Genomic DNA, 16,342 nt, shown 5'->3' on the forward strand with positions numbered 1-16,342 from the left:
TAAGCTGGGAAAATAGAGTATTCAGCGTATTTAAGTGTTCCGTCACTGAAGTAGATTCTGACATACGAAGAGTATATAATTTCCTCTTAAGGAAAATTTTGTTGTGCAGTGACTTGGCCTCGTACAACCGGTTGAGGTGATCCCAAATCTCCTTGGCCGTCTTCTTCTCCTCGATGCTTGACAATACTCCATCTGCTATTGATAGGTATAGATCCGCCATAGCATCCTCGTTCATCTCGCTCCATTTTTTGTCATCAGTACAATCCACCGGCCTTTCACTGATAGCTGCTAGACAGTTGTCTTTCCTCAGGATAGCCTTCACCTTCAATTTCCACAATATATCTGAAGGCTCTGATACCAATTGTTGCGCCCGCGGAAGTGGGATAGATCAGATTGCAACAATAATTTGAGAAAGAAAAATAAATGAGGCACAGATTTTACGTGGAAAACCCCTAAACAAATTAGGGTAAAAACCACGGGCAAGGGTAGAAGAATTTCACTATGAGAAAATAGGAGTTACAACCACTCTCTAACTAACAAGGAGAAAACAAGGATAATTCTCTCTTGCTAGGAAGGAGAAATACACTCAACAAACTCTCTAATATCTCTAGTATATGAGGGAAGAATAGAATGATTTGGGATGACAAGAATGGCAAATGACCTCCCTATTTATAGTTGAGGAATAGGGGTCATTTTGTAGTTAGTCCAAAGTTTAGGGACCAAATAATAAATATTTTGGTAGGTGCCTAACTCCATCCCTAATTCTTTTGACTTGCCTAATTCTTTGTCAATTGTTGATATTTGCCTAATTATGGCTGCTGCAGCATTGCCTAATTCTGCCGACACAAAGCACACAGTATAAACTCAATATCTTTTTAAATGTTTTAAGACTTTATTTCAAGTAAGAGTCACACGTCACAACAATGAGACATTATTACATAAGCCAAAAAAGTGAATAGCTTAAACCCACTTCAACACATCTTTTAGAAAGTAGAGTGTTTAGTAGAGATTGATGTCCATCATATCAAAATGTAACATCCATCTTATGGTTTCAATGGTTCCTTTGATGTCATGTCTCTAATTGTTTTTATTCGACTTTAATTTCATTTATTATATACTTTATTTCTATACTTCCCCCTTTAATTAATCAGTAGCCATTCTTAAGTTCTAAGAAAAAGAGAAAACTAGTCTCCATATGCATGTGCATGGTGTTTCTCAATTAGTATGTTCGTTAATTATTTTAGTCTCTAATTTTTGTTGTTGGTTGTAAGTTTTTGTGCCTGAGATAATAAAGCTATTAAACTCATCCCAATTAAAATTTTACTTAATATATGTGTATTTTAGATTTTTTTGTTGTTGTTATCTTCTTAAATATAATCATTTTCAGTTACGGTATTTTATCTCTAAAATAGATAATTTAATTTTAACAACTTTGGGTATGGAAAAACATGGACGACGTACATGCCAAAATTAATGCAAAAGGGGAAATTTAGATTTCAACTTTAAGTAAACAAAATTGAAAAAACTATTTCAAAATTAATATAATAACAATTTCATTTTCCATTTTGTTTTTATTTTTTAAATGGAAGTTTGTTATTTGTTGAACATTTATTAATTTTAAAAAGATAATAAAGTGTTAAAATAGTGTCCTATATTTCAAGAGGAATCTATAGCGACACTAAGATAGGGGCGGGGGGTATATTACTATTCTTTTTCTTTTTCATCGTTGAATACAATATAATTGATGCATGCACATATTTATATATTCATATATATCCTCAATTATTACATAATAATAATAATAATAATAATAATAATAATAATAATAATAATAATAATAATAATAGCACTTAGGTTAGACGGATCAAATCAATATAAAAATGTATAATACTTATACTGAAAAATGCAATATTATTAAACATGAATAAAATGTCTGTTATTAATTACTGAAAAATGTAATATTTTAAAATCAAAATGTAAATATATTACATTTTTCTTTAAAAGTATTACACTTTATATTATAAGTAATAAACACTTTATTCATAATTAGTATTATATTTTTCACTATAAGTATTATATTTTCATTTTGACCCGACATGTCTCACAAATAAGCTAAGGATCTTACATAAGTTTTTGCCTAATAATAATAATGCTATATACTCCTATATTTTTTTCCTCAAATCTTTCCCTTTAGACCATAACCATCCATTACATGTGGGTTGTACTGGGTAAACTCTGCATTATAACCATAACTGACAAATGACCACAAAGAGATAAACTAATTTATGTTGTCTATAGTTGAATAATTCAAACTAAGGAGTCTACATTGTTCCTATTGAGAGTTGAATTTTAATTCTTGTGGTTACTCATCTAACAACTCAACCGCATCTTGGCTTAAGTTAAATAAATAAATCTTTTTGTATGCATGAGAGGTTAAGGATCGATGCCCTGACAATAAGCTACACGAGATTAACATGGTATCTTTTTAAGACACGAAACACTCATTACATTGATAGTCTTTTAGAGTGTGTTTGCAAATCAGAAAAATGACTTCTGAAAAAATATTTTTTAAAAAATGAGTTATTTTTCAGAAAATATTTTCATTTATAGTGTTTGGTTGCATTCTATAAAACTGTCTTGGTGTGTTTGGTTCATTTTACAAAAAATGAGCAGAAAAGAAAAAAGGATCAAATACCTTAAACTTTATTTGGTGAACTCCAAAGACAAAATCAGCGACCGACGACGGTTCGCGCCGTCGATTGCCTTCTACCAAAGATTGAACGCGACCGGATAGTCGCCTTTTATCAGAGAAGGCAAACTGTTCGCCTTCCCATCTCAGAAGGTGACCAGTTGGTCGCCGAGGAGATAGGTCGGGGAAGATAGCTGAGGATCCGGGAGGCAAAGAGAAGAAGGCATGCAAGAAAATGACTTCCCTCAACAAAATGGGAATCTGTTTTCGTGAAAAAAATAAAGTGATTTTTCCTTTTGGTCGGAATTGAATTTTTCATGCCTTTAATTTTCAAAACTAAGCCCGGCTAAACACGGAAAACCCTAAAAATAATTTTCAAGAATATTTTTCAAGTTTTTAAATACACCCTTAATCTCAAGACCGCTTCTTCTTTAATCGACTCGACTAATAATGCCTCATTAGTCAGATCATGTACAACGGAATAAAGATTAATTGGCTTTAGTGCTCACCAACTCGATCATATCCCTTTAGTCCTAATTAGTTACCCTAAGACATTCTTAAAAGAATATCATTATTAAAGTAGCAGAAGGCCGGTTTCCCATTCCAAAACTGGAAACATGGCATTCACTAAGCGATCTTTGCCTTTTACTTAATATGGACAAACACACAATAAAGCTCTTCAATTCCCACGTTGCTTGGAGTGGTTCGATCAAGATCCAACAGATCGAGGAGATTAAGGATCGCCTTTGGAACAAAGATTCCGTTTGATATCAGACCGTCCGATGAAGAAGAAAAAGGGATTCCAGACACTATATATCGATGGATTTAACTCTTGATGATGATGTAATATGTGAAATTGAGCTGGAAACTCTTTGATCTGATCACACATGGCTGCTGCATTTATGCAAAGGTGTTGGAATATGAGCATCCACAGATAGATTGAACACTATGATTCTGGGATGAAATGACCCCATAATCTTGCATTATTCATGTTGGGTTTAATCCCAGATTGAGGTTCTGATGACTCTTGATGAAGATGATGTATAGGTGGACATTTGTCTTCTTCGGATTTGAAAATGGCTCGTTGATGTATAATTTAATGTTGTTTATTGTCCAAGAACCTCGTACCACAACCTACTACGAATCAGCTAAGATTTGCAAATAAGAATTGCACACGATTTATATGCGTTGCTAGATAGTCAATTTACACACGAATAATCCACCTTTTGATTGTAAATTGTAATGCATACTTTGAATTCAAGAAATGAAAATTAAAGAAGGCAAAAGAGTCGAGTTTCTCACAAGTCATTTAATTAAAAATTGGTTCAGTTTAAACTTAAACTAACATGTTAATCAAGCTTAAACTTAACTTTTTGGCTCGTATCGGGTAAACTATATATATATAATTCATATTCAAACACTGTTATTTGACCTAATCAAACTAAATTTGAGCCTAGCTTATAAATAAATAAATGTATACATATACATACATGCATATAGGGATGGCAACGGGGCGGGGCGGGGGCGGGGAATGGGGTCCTCGTCCCCGTCCCCGAAACCTCTCCCCATTCCCCGACCCCGCCCCGTTCCCCGGCGGGGATTTTCGGGGACGGGGAATCCCCGCGGGGAATTTTCTTGAATTATGCCAATTTAAAAAAAATACTAATATTATGAAAATTTCATATTGTTAAGCCTTGAATTATTAAATTGTTTCAAACTCCTCTGAAGTCCAAAGTCCAAACATAAGTACATAACAAAACAAATGAACTTCAAATCTTCAATTCTCAATTTTTTAACTCTCAAGGCTCAAGTAGTAGTCCTCAACTAGCCAACTCTTCATTAATAATACCGAGTAATAATTTGATAAAATAAAATTAGTTTGATATAAACATCAAACACAGTAAAATTAATAAATTATATGTAGGCATGTAGCATAATGCAAACCGGATATTTGAATGACAAAAACTTGTTTTGTAAATATACTGTGTGCACAACCATCTAAGTAAATATACTGTGTGCACATTTGAATGATTCAAATAATAAAAAATACAAATTAAATTTGAATGACAACTTGTTTTGTATATATACTATGTCGACAACAATCTAAGTATCTAACAAATTATCTAACTAGATGCATGTTCACAACAATCTAAGTATATTATATATTATATATTATATATTATATAATATTTAACGGGGATTCGGGGACGGGGTCGGGGATCGGGGATCGGGGCCGGGGCGGGGAATGCCCTCCCCGTCCCCGTCCCCGTCCCCGACGGGGATTGGCAAATTGGCCCCATCCCCGCCCCCGTTCCCCGAAAAAAATCCCCGACCCCGCCCCCGTCGGGGCGGGGATCGGTTTTCCCCATCGGGGGCGGGTTAAATTGACATCCCTACATGCATACATGTATGTGTATAGCTATACTTCAAAAATGGGTTTGAGCCTTACAAAATTTAGCGAGTTGATATTGAGTCTAAAATTTTAAGCTCGATCAGTTATAACTACTATTTGTAGCTTGAACTTGAATTCGGTCATACCTAATAATGTTAATTATCTTTTAGTTTGATATTCTTTATAATTTAGGTGTATGAAGAACCAAAATGTATAAAGTGAGCTACAAAATTGTATTATTTTGACATATAATTTTTTAGTACATGAGTTTTGTTGAGGTTCTTAATTAGGTCGAACAACTCTCAACATGTCGAGAACGATAGGAAATTAGGAACTATTAGATATAGAAAAGTTCCCTTCCTTTGAAGGGTTCATTGAAGCACATGTTAAAATTTTCAAGCACAATGGTACATGAGGCTTGCCTATAGGCTATAGCTTAGTTATGTTGGTTATGCCATGTATCCATATTCAGTTGACTTGGGATGATGGGACAGTTGAAGTAACGCTTCAATAGTCATTTGTCTATTTAGGTGGGGTTGATTCCCTAATTTGATAAGTTAAAGAAGCGCACTCCTAAAGTCAAACATGATAAAAAGAATTGCCATGCATACCTTGTATATCCTTATTACTACCTAAATTTGAACTCAAACTCGTCTCATTACCACTCATAATGTTGAATGTATAAAACCTTGCATTATTATTAAATGCCAAAATAAAAAGAGGATTCAATCATATGCTTAAGTGCATACACGCAGTCAAAAGTGGAGGTTGGGCACTTCTGAAAGGTTTAAAATGGCCGTGGGGGAAGAGCTATAGAGATGTCAGAATCCAGTTGAGGTCTAAAGAAATTGTAGATGATATTTTAAATGAGAGACTCCACTTCAGGCCTTTAAGGGACACTATTGTGCAATGTAAAAGGTGTATAGGGAGGGACCAGAACATCTCCGTTTAGTATGTTTACAGGGAACAAAATCAAGTCGTCGATAGAATGACGAGATTAACTACAAGATCTTTTGAAAGCTGTACTGAGTTTGGCCGACCTCTACAGAAAGCTTTAAAGAAATTAGAACATCTCTATTTGGTATGTTTATAGAGAACAAAATCAGATCATCTATAAGATGACGAGACTGACTACAAAACTCTTTAAAAGTTGGATTAAGTTTGACCGACCTTTATAAAAAGTTATGGAGATTATCAGGGAAGACATGTTGGGCGCGGCTCGCCATAGAAGGATTGCTACTAGCTAGCACCTAGCCGCAGGTTACCCCTCCTCGTATCAACGAAAAAAAAGACCAAAAAAAAACAAACAAAAAAAAACAAAAAACAAAAAAAACCGGGCTCCTGCCGTTTGCCTCCTTGAGCTGGATCTGGTCCATTTATTCGGGTCGGGGATCCGATACAAAAACCCTCGTCAAATTTGTGTGTCTTTTTTCCTTCTACCTCCCCGCTATCTTTCCCGTCGGCGCTTCCACTTCCGAGCAGCAAGGAAGCAGATCAAAGCTTGCTCCGAGCTGAAATCTTAGCTCTCTCACATCTCCCTCTACAATGAACTGCTCAAGTATGTAGCTACGCCTTTTCACTTCTGCGTATATGTGCTTTCTCCGTATTCTGAACAGTTATGCACACACATTCACACTTAATTTCTCTGTCTCTGATCTATTGACGAACCGTTCTTTCAGTTTCTGGCGAGGTGCCGGAGGAGCCGGTTGTCTCCACGAAGTCCGGTCTGCTCTTCGAGAAGCGTTTAATTGAACGACACATCTCGGTGCGTTTTTTACTTCTTTCGATGCGTATTTTTCGTTTTAAGATGCAACAATTTGATTCATCATTTGTCACTTTCCGTTTCTATGGTTGTTTATGTTAGTAGAAAGTTTTAAATTGAAAATTTGGAGCATTGAGCTTGTCTTTGTTGTTTGAAGAACTTAGGTTCTGAAAGTTAAGTAATTTGGTGTTCATATGGTTTGAGCTTGGCTTGTACATTATGTTATTATGATAAAGGGAGGGATTATCTAGTAAGCTTAGCCCTAATGTGATGCATATTTGCTATATAATGCATACTCTAACAAGGGCCATCTCAAATACAACCATACACATGCCAGATTGAACATAGACTCGAATATTGTCCCCAGCACCAAACTAGAATTCCAAAAATCCTTTTTTTTTTTAAAGATTATTTTTAGAATCTATTTAAGTGAACTGTTATTTTTATATTGTAATTGTCCTATTGTGTTTATGCTAAGATGCATCCTATGTGTACTTATATATATATTTTTTCCTGTTTTAAGTTTGAATTTCTTTCTTTGTGTAGGATTATGGTAAATGTCCAGTTACTGGAGAGCCTCTGACAATGGATGATATTGTCCCAATCAAAACAGGAAAGGTTTGTGCCATAATTACTTGATGGTTAACATATTATTTTAGAATTTGTCATTGTTATTTAGTTTCAAAGAATCCTATTATCTTACAGTATATGTTTCTTTTAACATATGGCTTTAATTAGTCATTTCCTTGGTGTTGATTGTTGGAATTATTGCAGATAGTGAAACCCCGACCTGTACAGGCTGCAAGTATTCCTGGGATGTTGGGAATGTTTCAGATTGTATGTCTTCTGATCCTTGAGACTTGAGTTGTTTCATCCATTTTCTGTACTCTCTGACTATTTACTAGAAGAAAAAAAAAAAGTTTTGGTTTGATCTTGTTTTACTTTTTAAATATTTGTTTCATTGTTACTCTTTGCTGAAGCAGTTATTCTTACACTATTTCCCTGATATTCTTTGTAAAAATTTTAGTGCATTCTTTCTTTCTTTAGACATTTTCATGCATTGGGCATGTGTTTGTAGTTATATAATTTTTCCTGTTACAACCTTTCCTTGCTTCTCACCATTTAATAATAATGGCCATTATGATATGATTCCTTCCACTTACTAGATCTGGAAATTGTTAAGAAGGTATAAATTGGCACAAAGAATATAATCAGTTTGCTAAATTCCATTTCCTGATGCGTCAGTCATGTCATAATATTTTTAATTGAAATTACTAATTGATTGTATGAAGGCCTTATTCTTTGTTTGTGAATTGCTATGTAATTATTTTAGTTGTCATGCTTCCCAACAGGAATGGGATAGTTTGATGCTATCAAATTTTGCTTTGGAGCAACAATTACATACTGCAAGACAAGAGTTAAGCCATGCACTCTACCAAGTAAGCATAAGTGGTCCATTTACCTATTTGCTACTCAATACAAAACTTTTGCCGCTCAACTATTTTCTATTCTGCACATTCTGTTTTCATTTCTTCTGCCTATCCTATTCCTCTTAACTTATCATGTAGGTGTTTGGAAGAATGCTCTCTCTAATTCTCTCCTTACATGCTTTTCATGCGTGCTTAATCTATGTTATGCTCGATATTTGTGTGATTTCTGAAAATTGTGTCATGTTGGCAGCATGATGCTGCTTGCCGTGTGATTGCAAGGTTGAAGAAGGAAAGGGATGAGGCAAGGGAATTGCTAGCCCAGGCTGAAAGACAACTACCCAATGCAGCAGCCATGGAAAGTGCCGATACTGCGACTACCTTAAGCAATGGGAAAAGAGGTTATTGCTTTTTGCACTTCTAGATTTGTCATTTGTTTTTATTTTTATTTCATTTATGCTGCCATACTTATTTTATCTGTTTAAATCCATAGCTGCTGAAGATGTGGAGATGGATCCTGGAGGCAAGAGAATTCGTCCTGGGATTTCATCAGCTATTATTACAGAGCTTACAGATTGTAATACCACCCTTTCACAGCAAAGGAAAAAACGACAGGTAAGATCGTCTTCAAGCTTTGTATAACATTGGAATTTTTGTTGGTTTTGTTTTGTTTTTAATTTTAATTTTTTTTTTTGGCATTACTGTCATTTACACTCCCAGATTCCCCCGACATTGGCTCCTTTGGATACTCTGGAGAGATACACCCAGCTGAATAGTTACCCTCTTCACAAAACCAACAAACCAGGGATACTCTCTTTGGACATCTATTACCCCAAGGTAAATGCTGTCTTGATCCAGGGTGCAATAGTTCATACTTGAGGCATTTTAGTTAATAAATACTGAGATAGAGTAAAGTGGAAATACATTTCGGACTTCTGGATAAAGTGCTTCTGGTGCAAGCTTATAAAATGCAACTGAAAAATTCTTGGCTGGTACCTTTTCCTGTATTTTCTTGCCTTACCATAAAGGGATTTTCTACTATAGTTTTAGTCTTTTTTTTTTCTTTTTTGATAAGGATTTTTTTTTTTCCATGGTACACCTGCTACTAAAACTTTAATGCTTATGCTTTCTGCTTTGCTTATCAGGACATCATTGCTACTGGTGGAGTTGACACTAATGCTGTTGTCTTTGACCAACCTTCAGGACAGATTATATCTACACTAAGTGGTCACTCGAAGAGGGTCTGTTTAACCATTGCATTTTAATTCCTGATTTAGATTTGCCAAATTGTTTTCTTGTGTTTTCTAATCATCCTGTCTGCTGACAATCTCTTTTTTTTTTTTTTTTTGTAGGTTACCAGTGTCAAATTCGCTGGTGAAAGTGAAATGGTGGTTACTGGTTCTGCTGATAAGGTGATCCCTTCTGATCCTTCTTGGTAGTTTGGTTCTAGGGCTACAGTTCTACTTTGAATTCCTTCTGTACTTGCTTTAGCTTATGCACTGTTTGAAGCATATTTCTGATTGCCAAACTGTGCCCTGAATCTTTCATAGAATTCTGTTCTCCTCCCCTAGTGGATTGTTTTTGTTTTAACTGAATATTTCATTCTTCCTTGCAGACTGTTCGTGTATGGCAAGGATCAGAAGATGGAAGCTATGCTTGTAGACATGTTTTGAAAGATCACACTGCAGAGGTTACTAATTTTCTATCCTATAATGAATAGATGATAGAATATCGGAGGGAAGCATAGTGGCTGTTCTGTTTAATTTATTCTAGTATAGTGTTTCACCTAAAAAATAAAGAATGATGTTTGGCTGGAAGCTATGAGGAATGGAATAGATAGCTGATATATAGTTTGAATATTTTCCCCCTCTTGATGGATGTAGAGGGTAATCGCACACTTGGTGAGCATTGTATACAAAAAAGTACTCCGTATAATTTTAATATAATGTAATTGATAGATGTACAGTATTTTGAACATCTTGTCTCTTACATTCTTTTTATATCAAGGTATCACTTCTTTTTTCTTTAAACTTTTATCTTCAATAATGGCAGGTGCAAGCTGTCACTGTCCATGCAACTAATAACTATTTTGTGACTGCTTCTCTTGATAACACTTGGTGCTTTTATGAACTTGCTTCAGGTTTATGCCTTACTCAGGTTCATCACAGCTCTCTCTCTCTCTCTCGCTATATATATGTGTGTGTGTGTGTGCGCGCTTTCCTTTATATGCTGTTACTTGATTGCTTCTGGAGTGATCAATTTTAAAACCTTTTTGCAGATTGGAGATTCTTCAGAATCTGATGGCTATACATCTGCAGCCTTTCATCCTGATGGTCTGATTCTTGGAACTGGAACAACTGGGGCTATCGTGAAGATTTGGGATGTTAAGAGTCAGGTGTGCTTGCTAAATTTTCATAGAATATATTCCTTTACTTTCTCCTGATTTCTGACTGTCTTAAGCAGTCCTTGGTTTAATTATTTGTTTGATCTGTAGGCAAATGTTGCACGATTTGACGGCCATGTTGGAGCCGTTACTGCCATCTCCTTTTCTGAGAATGGTTATTTCTTGGCAGTATGTATTCATTTAAATGAATATTTCTTTGATTAGCAATCATTTATGAAGTAGATTAAATATGATTAAACATGATAAAATTCTGCCAGACTGCAGCTCAAGATGGTGTTAAGCTCTGGGATTTACGGAAGTTGAGGAATTTCAGAAACTTCTCTCCTTATGATGAAAATACACCAACCCAAACAGGTATGATTTCATTTGCAAATTTTATGACGTTTCGGCCTTTCTTGTGAAAACCAAGACTTAGCAATTAAAAATAGTATTTCTAAGGAGTCTGTCGGGTGAGCTATAGAAAGAACTAGCCCAAAGAATTGTCTTGAGACTTGTCCCTGGCATATACTTGCTATTCACCAGATATTATACTAAAGTACTGAGCAAACTTCAAGGCTTGTGTAATCAGTGCACTTTCAAGTTTCAACAGACCCACCCTACTTAATCTTTTTACACAATTGACTGGGCATATATTTATTTCTTTTGTTGGGAGACTCGGGAGGAGAGGAAGTGGCACAGTGGCAAATGATCTACGTTACGTATTTCATATTTTATAGTACTGTGTAGTATATGTGTGCATAACATTGATGCTGCTCTTGCATTTGCAGTTGAATTTGACCACAGCGGAAGTTACCTTGCATTGGGAGGCTCAGATATAAGGTAGAGTTTGATTAAAAGTTCCCGTTCTTAACAAAATTATAAAAGTTATCCAAATTTTTTAACCCCTTGTGGATTTGTCGGATTGAAGCCCTTCTATTTACTCGTCCCTTTGGGTCTTTCTGTTGCCACACATGACTACACGAGAGCTAATATCGTCATTTGCTGCATTGGCAGGGTCTATCAAGTTGCTAGTGTAAAGTCAGACTGGAACAGCATCAAAACATTCCCGGACTTGTCAGGAACAGGTATTCTATCTCAATTTATTTTCTTCTACATTCCATTCCCAACATAAGTTTTATGTAGAGGATGCTCAATACTAATTTCATATGCGCAGGTAAATCCACGTGTCTAAAATTCGGTCCAGATGCCAAATACATAGCTGTTGGATCGATGGATCGAAACCTCAGAATATTCGGGTTGCCCGGGGATGATGGTCAGCCAGAAGATTAATTTCACTCTCACAAATCACAATGCATGCTGTAGAGCCATAGTCTCATGATTCTGAAGAGTAATATAGTTTCCATTTTGGTGTCATGTAGTGCAATAGAATCTGACGGTTCTTAACCTGCCCTGTGATGATATGGTTGCCGTCCAGACTTCATTAACTTTAAATGAGAACATTTTTGTTGTACCATTCCTGTATCCATTGCTGCTTGAAAAGAAGATTTGTACTCTTCCTAGTTATTCAATCACAATGCATCGTGTTAAGCAAACCTTTTACTATCGGGAATACCTTATTGTTTGTATAAATTTAGGACAAATTATACCATGGACCAGGGTCTATCTTGCATTATAGATGCTGGTCCAAAAATAACCTTCAGATTTGTACCTGTAGTTAACAGTTTTTGTACATAAACTGTTAACTGTATGTACAAAATGTGTTAACTGAAGGTCCACAATTTTTGTATGAAGGTTGACAATGTAATATGAACCGGGTTCATGGTATAACAATTGTAAATTTAGAATATGTAGCTAGTAATATTAATGGGGTGGGGAATGTGTCGGCCACATAGCATTTGATCCATATTGTAAGGTGAAGTACTAACATAAAGTTCATTTAGAATAATGAATGTTTTTTATTTTTTAAAGGTTTATTTTTAATGTTTTGAAGGTTCACTTTTTTATGATTATTTAAAAAATGAATCTTCAGTATATTAAAATAAATATTTATTAATAATCTACTTTGCAATGTAGATTATGGTCTACAATTTAATTGCTTAATTTAACCCTTACCTATTCGTCGGGAATTGAAATATTCTCTCCATCAAATTTAATATAGTAAATATAATTCAAAAGAATATGGATTATGCTAGTGTGTTTGGTGAAATTTGCATAATCAGATTACTAACATGAATTCACAAGAGAATAGTGGAGAAACAACAAAAAAAGAAAGAAAGTGGAGAGAAAGGAAGTGTGGCAAGGTGAAGAAACAATGGAAAGGGAGAGAACTGGAATGAAGTAGATAATATAAGAGAGATAAAAACAGAAAATCGGGAAAAGGAAGATGAGAACAGCTTCCCATATGAGAACATAACGTGTCAATTGCAGACACATAATATGTTAACCAATTTGCTAAGAAGCCACCATCAAGAGCATTTTAAAAAATGGAGTCTATAAATGATCAAGGATCATCTTCGTTAGTAAATATGAATGATGATTTCCTTACACAAGTGGATCTCCGATGAAACCTTGAAGGGACAAGAACATTTTCAAAGAGATAAGACCAGGAATAAAGCTGACAAGAACAAAAGATGACAAAAAAGATACTCCGCAGTAGAAAAGATCGGGAATAAAACTGACAAGAAGAAAAGAAGAGATAACATTTACATGATCTTCAACGGTAAAAGATCAATAAAGAAACTCTCCACAACCACCATATCAACATCTTTAATAGTAAAACCAATAATGTTATCTTTTAGAACCCTCTATATAAGGACATAGCCCGGACAAGGTTTTTCAAGTTTTAATTCTCCTTCACAAATTCCTCCTCTAGAGGAGGGTATAAGTGCATCTCCCTCTAAAAGTACACTTCATATATAAACACAACCACAATGGCACATGAAGAGGTCTATTTATCCATTTACCATATCTCCAGCAACTGGTTATCAGTCCACAAGAATAAACCCTCTTTTAATATATTGTAAGCAAGAAAATGGCAAGCCAAGATCATTTTCAACTTCAAAGGATCTACATGCCAGTCTATTCAAAACCATTTCCCTATTGAGACTTCCATCATCACCTTTGCTAAAACCTCTAGCCACAACAAGAGATGTATTACACACCCACGGGACCGAAACCACGTACGCTAGACCGTTGCGAGAATCCCCATTCCCGAGCAACGCTTCCTTGTACGCTCCGCACACTTGTTTCACGTACCTCCCCATCGGCAAAAAGTGCTCCCCAGCCGGATTAAATCCACCTGCAGAATAGTCCACGTCCGAGTGAAGGTTCACGACGACTGTCCCGTGTTCAGGGTGGAGACGATCGCCTAGGGCTTTGAGAAACGGGAAGTGTGGGTCCCACAGCTTGTAGGGGAAGACGTCATCACCGTCGTAGGCATCGATGAAAACAATGTCGTAGAGACCGGTGGTTTCGTTGATGAACTTTTCAGCATCCGATTCGTATAACAGAATTCTCTCGCGAGTTCCTTTCCACAGCACTTCTTCGATAGGATCAAATGTTGACGTGCAGTTACCAGATGGAGTCACCACAACTGACGAAGATGGGAATCCCATAGCTTTTACTGAAGCCGAGATGACAGTAGGGTCAATTTCGACATCATGCACCACAGCACCTAGAAAACAGATCGTTATACACAATAATGTCAAATTTAGGCATAATGTCAGATCGTAATATTCAGTGTGATAATGTCACATTTTGGAACAAAGACGAAAAAATCCATAGGAAAACCAAGAAGTTGTAAGAAGCCAAAAGATGTTAAACTTGTTTACTTAAACCTTTCTATAGAATACACCGAAGAGCACATATAAGAAAGCAGATTAACACAAGGTACTCAATAGGTGCAAAATGGTAGTAAGATAAAGAACCAAGATTGAGTTAGCTAGCTACCTTGAATTTTACTTGCCAAAAATAACGGTATGCTTCCTCCACCATGACCTATGCATAAGATATTCATTGTCTTTGCCCCGTGTATAGCTTTATGGAGATCATAGTTACAAGACGAGATAGTAGCCAGCCCAGCAGAAATCATGCTCTTAACATCTGCAAACATCACGAAAAAATTTAAGCTGCAAAGCCTCATTCCCGTCAAGAATGCAAAAGACAATCAAGCAATTTTATGCATTATTCTTATCTCTTCATATACTCGGGATTGAAAATGATCGATAGCAAACATCAAACAATACACTGTCTTACATGGAATAGCCAGGCAATGTGCCTGCTGCATCAAGAACAAAGAACCAGGTTCAGACTTTCTGTAAGCAGCCATTACTTTAACTGTGCTCTGGCGAGTATCATCATTAAAGCGAAGAGCACGCCACTGGTAACCAAGAATCTTGAAATTTCCCTCGTGTTTATAACCTGGATGTACCTCACCATACCTTTGCTGAAGCCATTTCTCTGTTCTTTCCCAGTAAACTTTTTCCTGGAATAAATTTTAATGTATGAGTGTTGCCGACATATAATGCACCCAAGAAAAAGCAAATGTCAATCAAGTTGGTCAGATGGTTGATTTTGTAACTACAAGGTTCCAAGTTCAACTCCTATAGCCTTTTTGGTTTGAACCGGTCAGCAATGTCAACCTAAGTTGGTTTACACCTTGTAGCAATTGTTATACCATCGATCAGTGTGTGAATCCTGATACAAAACTTTTGTACCTTCAGTTGATACAAAACTTTTGTACCTTCAGTTAACACATTTTGTACCAATAGTTAACAGTTTCTGTACATGTATAATATGATAGTTGTCAAAATGTGTCAACTACAAATACAGAATCTGAAGATTATTTTTAGACCAGGATTTACAATGCAAGAAAGACCTTGGTCCATGGTATAATTTGACACCTTGTACTCAACCAGTGTCACATGGTTAGTGGTTGCGGGTTTCTTGGTCACAAAAAAAAAAAAAAAAAGAGCAAATAAATGAGTTCTGAGGAAATTTAAATCTAATTGACTGCTACCCTTCAAGAACAAACAAGAACCCAACAATAAAAAATCAAACTTTTACCACCAGAAACTTAAATTAGCTCAATGTCACAGGCATTTAGCTCTCAGATACAAGTTTCTCAGTAACACCAACTAGGAAACATCAACCCATTATCAGGAAGCCATAAATATACCGGTTTGGAGGAAGGGTAAGCTATAACGGAGACTTGGCCGTTTCCCTTGTCGGAAAATGATTGGAAAACAGTTTGACCGTCGGTGCCCTTGCCGTCCCACCACTCCGAGGAGTATAGCCAGTCGCCTTCATCTTCTGCGCGGTTTCTCACCGACGTCGATAAGTGCCGGAGATTCAACACTACCCTCCGCCTAGCTCTGCCCAACATCACCTAGTGTCCCAGCAAAACCCTGCAGAAATCCTGTTCTTTTTATTCATTGCGTATAGGCCCCTAGAGATTTCAAGATTACTACTTTTAACCTATCATTTTTTTAAATAGAAAACCTGTAACCATTATATGATGGCGTGTACTGATGTACATATTGAGATCCTATCTAACAAAAATTACAAGAAAGCAAATTAGCTTAATCTGTTTATGTCTTCGAAAAAAAAAGTTAAGTCTGTTTAAAGATTAATAAGTAGCTTTCACCATAAGATAAATCAACCTAATTGTTTATAGCTGATCGATGAAGTGAAGAAGACCAATAAAGTACTCTTACATACATTGTAAATT

The 16,342-nt window shown here is 35.9% G+C and overlaps 2 protein-coding genes across 2 annotated transcripts; one reads left to right on the forward strand and one right to left on the reverse strand.

The window, feature by feature from the left end:
• The first annotated feature begins 6,452 nt into the window (after window positions 1-6,452).
• On the forward strand, window positions 6,453-12,213 carry LOC116003074 (pre-mRNA-processing factor 19-like). The gene is made up of 18 exons (XM_031243251.1): window positions 6,453-6,639; window positions 6,761-6,846; window positions 7,390-7,461; window positions 7,618-7,680; window positions 8,196-8,282; window positions 8,524-8,671; window positions 8,764-8,885; window positions 8,991-9,107; window positions 9,416-9,511; window positions 9,623-9,682; window positions 9,886-9,960; window positions 10,323-10,427; window positions 10,549-10,665; window positions 10,765-10,842; window positions 10,932-11,028; window positions 11,442-11,493; window positions 11,668-11,738; window positions 11,828-12,213. Exons 1-18 carry the CDS (start codon window positions 6,627-6,629, stop codon window positions 11,941-11,943), a joined length of 1,575 nt encoding a protein of 524 aa, XP_031099111.1. The 5' UTR covers window positions 6,453-6,626; the 3' UTR covers window positions 11,944-12,213.
• Window positions 12,214-13,334: 1,121 nt separating this feature from the next.
• LOC116001792 lies at window positions 13,335-16,033 on the reverse strand. The gene is made up of 4 exons (XM_031241735.1): window positions 15,791-16,033; window positions 14,869-15,097; window positions 14,563-14,715; window positions 13,335-14,287 (listed from the first exon to the last, which is right to left on the reverse strand). The coding sequence occupies exons 1-4, from the start codon at window positions 15,995-15,997 to the stop codon at window positions 13,599-13,601; spliced, it is 1,278 nt and encodes a 425-aa protein (XP_031097595.1). The 5' UTR covers window positions 15,998-16,033; the 3' UTR covers window positions 13,335-13,598.
• Between the last annotated feature and the right edge of the window lie 309 nt (window positions 16,034-16,342).

Source organism: Ipomoea triloba, chromosome 13 (assembly GCF_003576645.1).
Source record: "Ipomoea triloba cultivar NCNSP0323 chromosome 13, ASM357664v1".
In the NCBI taxonomy this organism is placed as follows: Eukaryota; Viridiplantae; Streptophyta; class Magnoliopsida; order Solanales; family Convolvulaceae; genus Ipomoea; species Ipomoea triloba.

Coding starts and splice junctions, on each gene's coding strand:
- LOC116003074 (XM_031243251.1), top strand. Junction 8,283..8,523: donor TAAGCCATGCACTCTACCAA/GTAAGCATAAGT, acceptor TCATGTTGGCAG/CATGATGCTGCTTGCCGTGT. Junction 10,428..10,548: donor CAGGTTTATGCCTTACTCAG/GTTCATCACAGC, acceptor ACCTTTTTGCAG/ATTGGAGATTCTTCAGAATC.
- LOC116001792 (XM_031241735.1), bottom strand. CDS start 15,997: ATGTTGGGCAGAGCTAGGCGGAGGGTAGTGTTGAATCTCCGGCACTTA. Junction 15,098..15,790: donor CTTACCCTTCCTCCAAACCG/GTATATTTATGG, acceptor AATTTATTCCAG/GAAAAAGTTTACTGGGAAAG. Junction 14,716..14,868: donor ACATTGCCTGGCTATTCCAT/GTAAGACAGTGT, acceptor TGATGTTTGCAG/ATGTTAAGAGCATGATTTCT.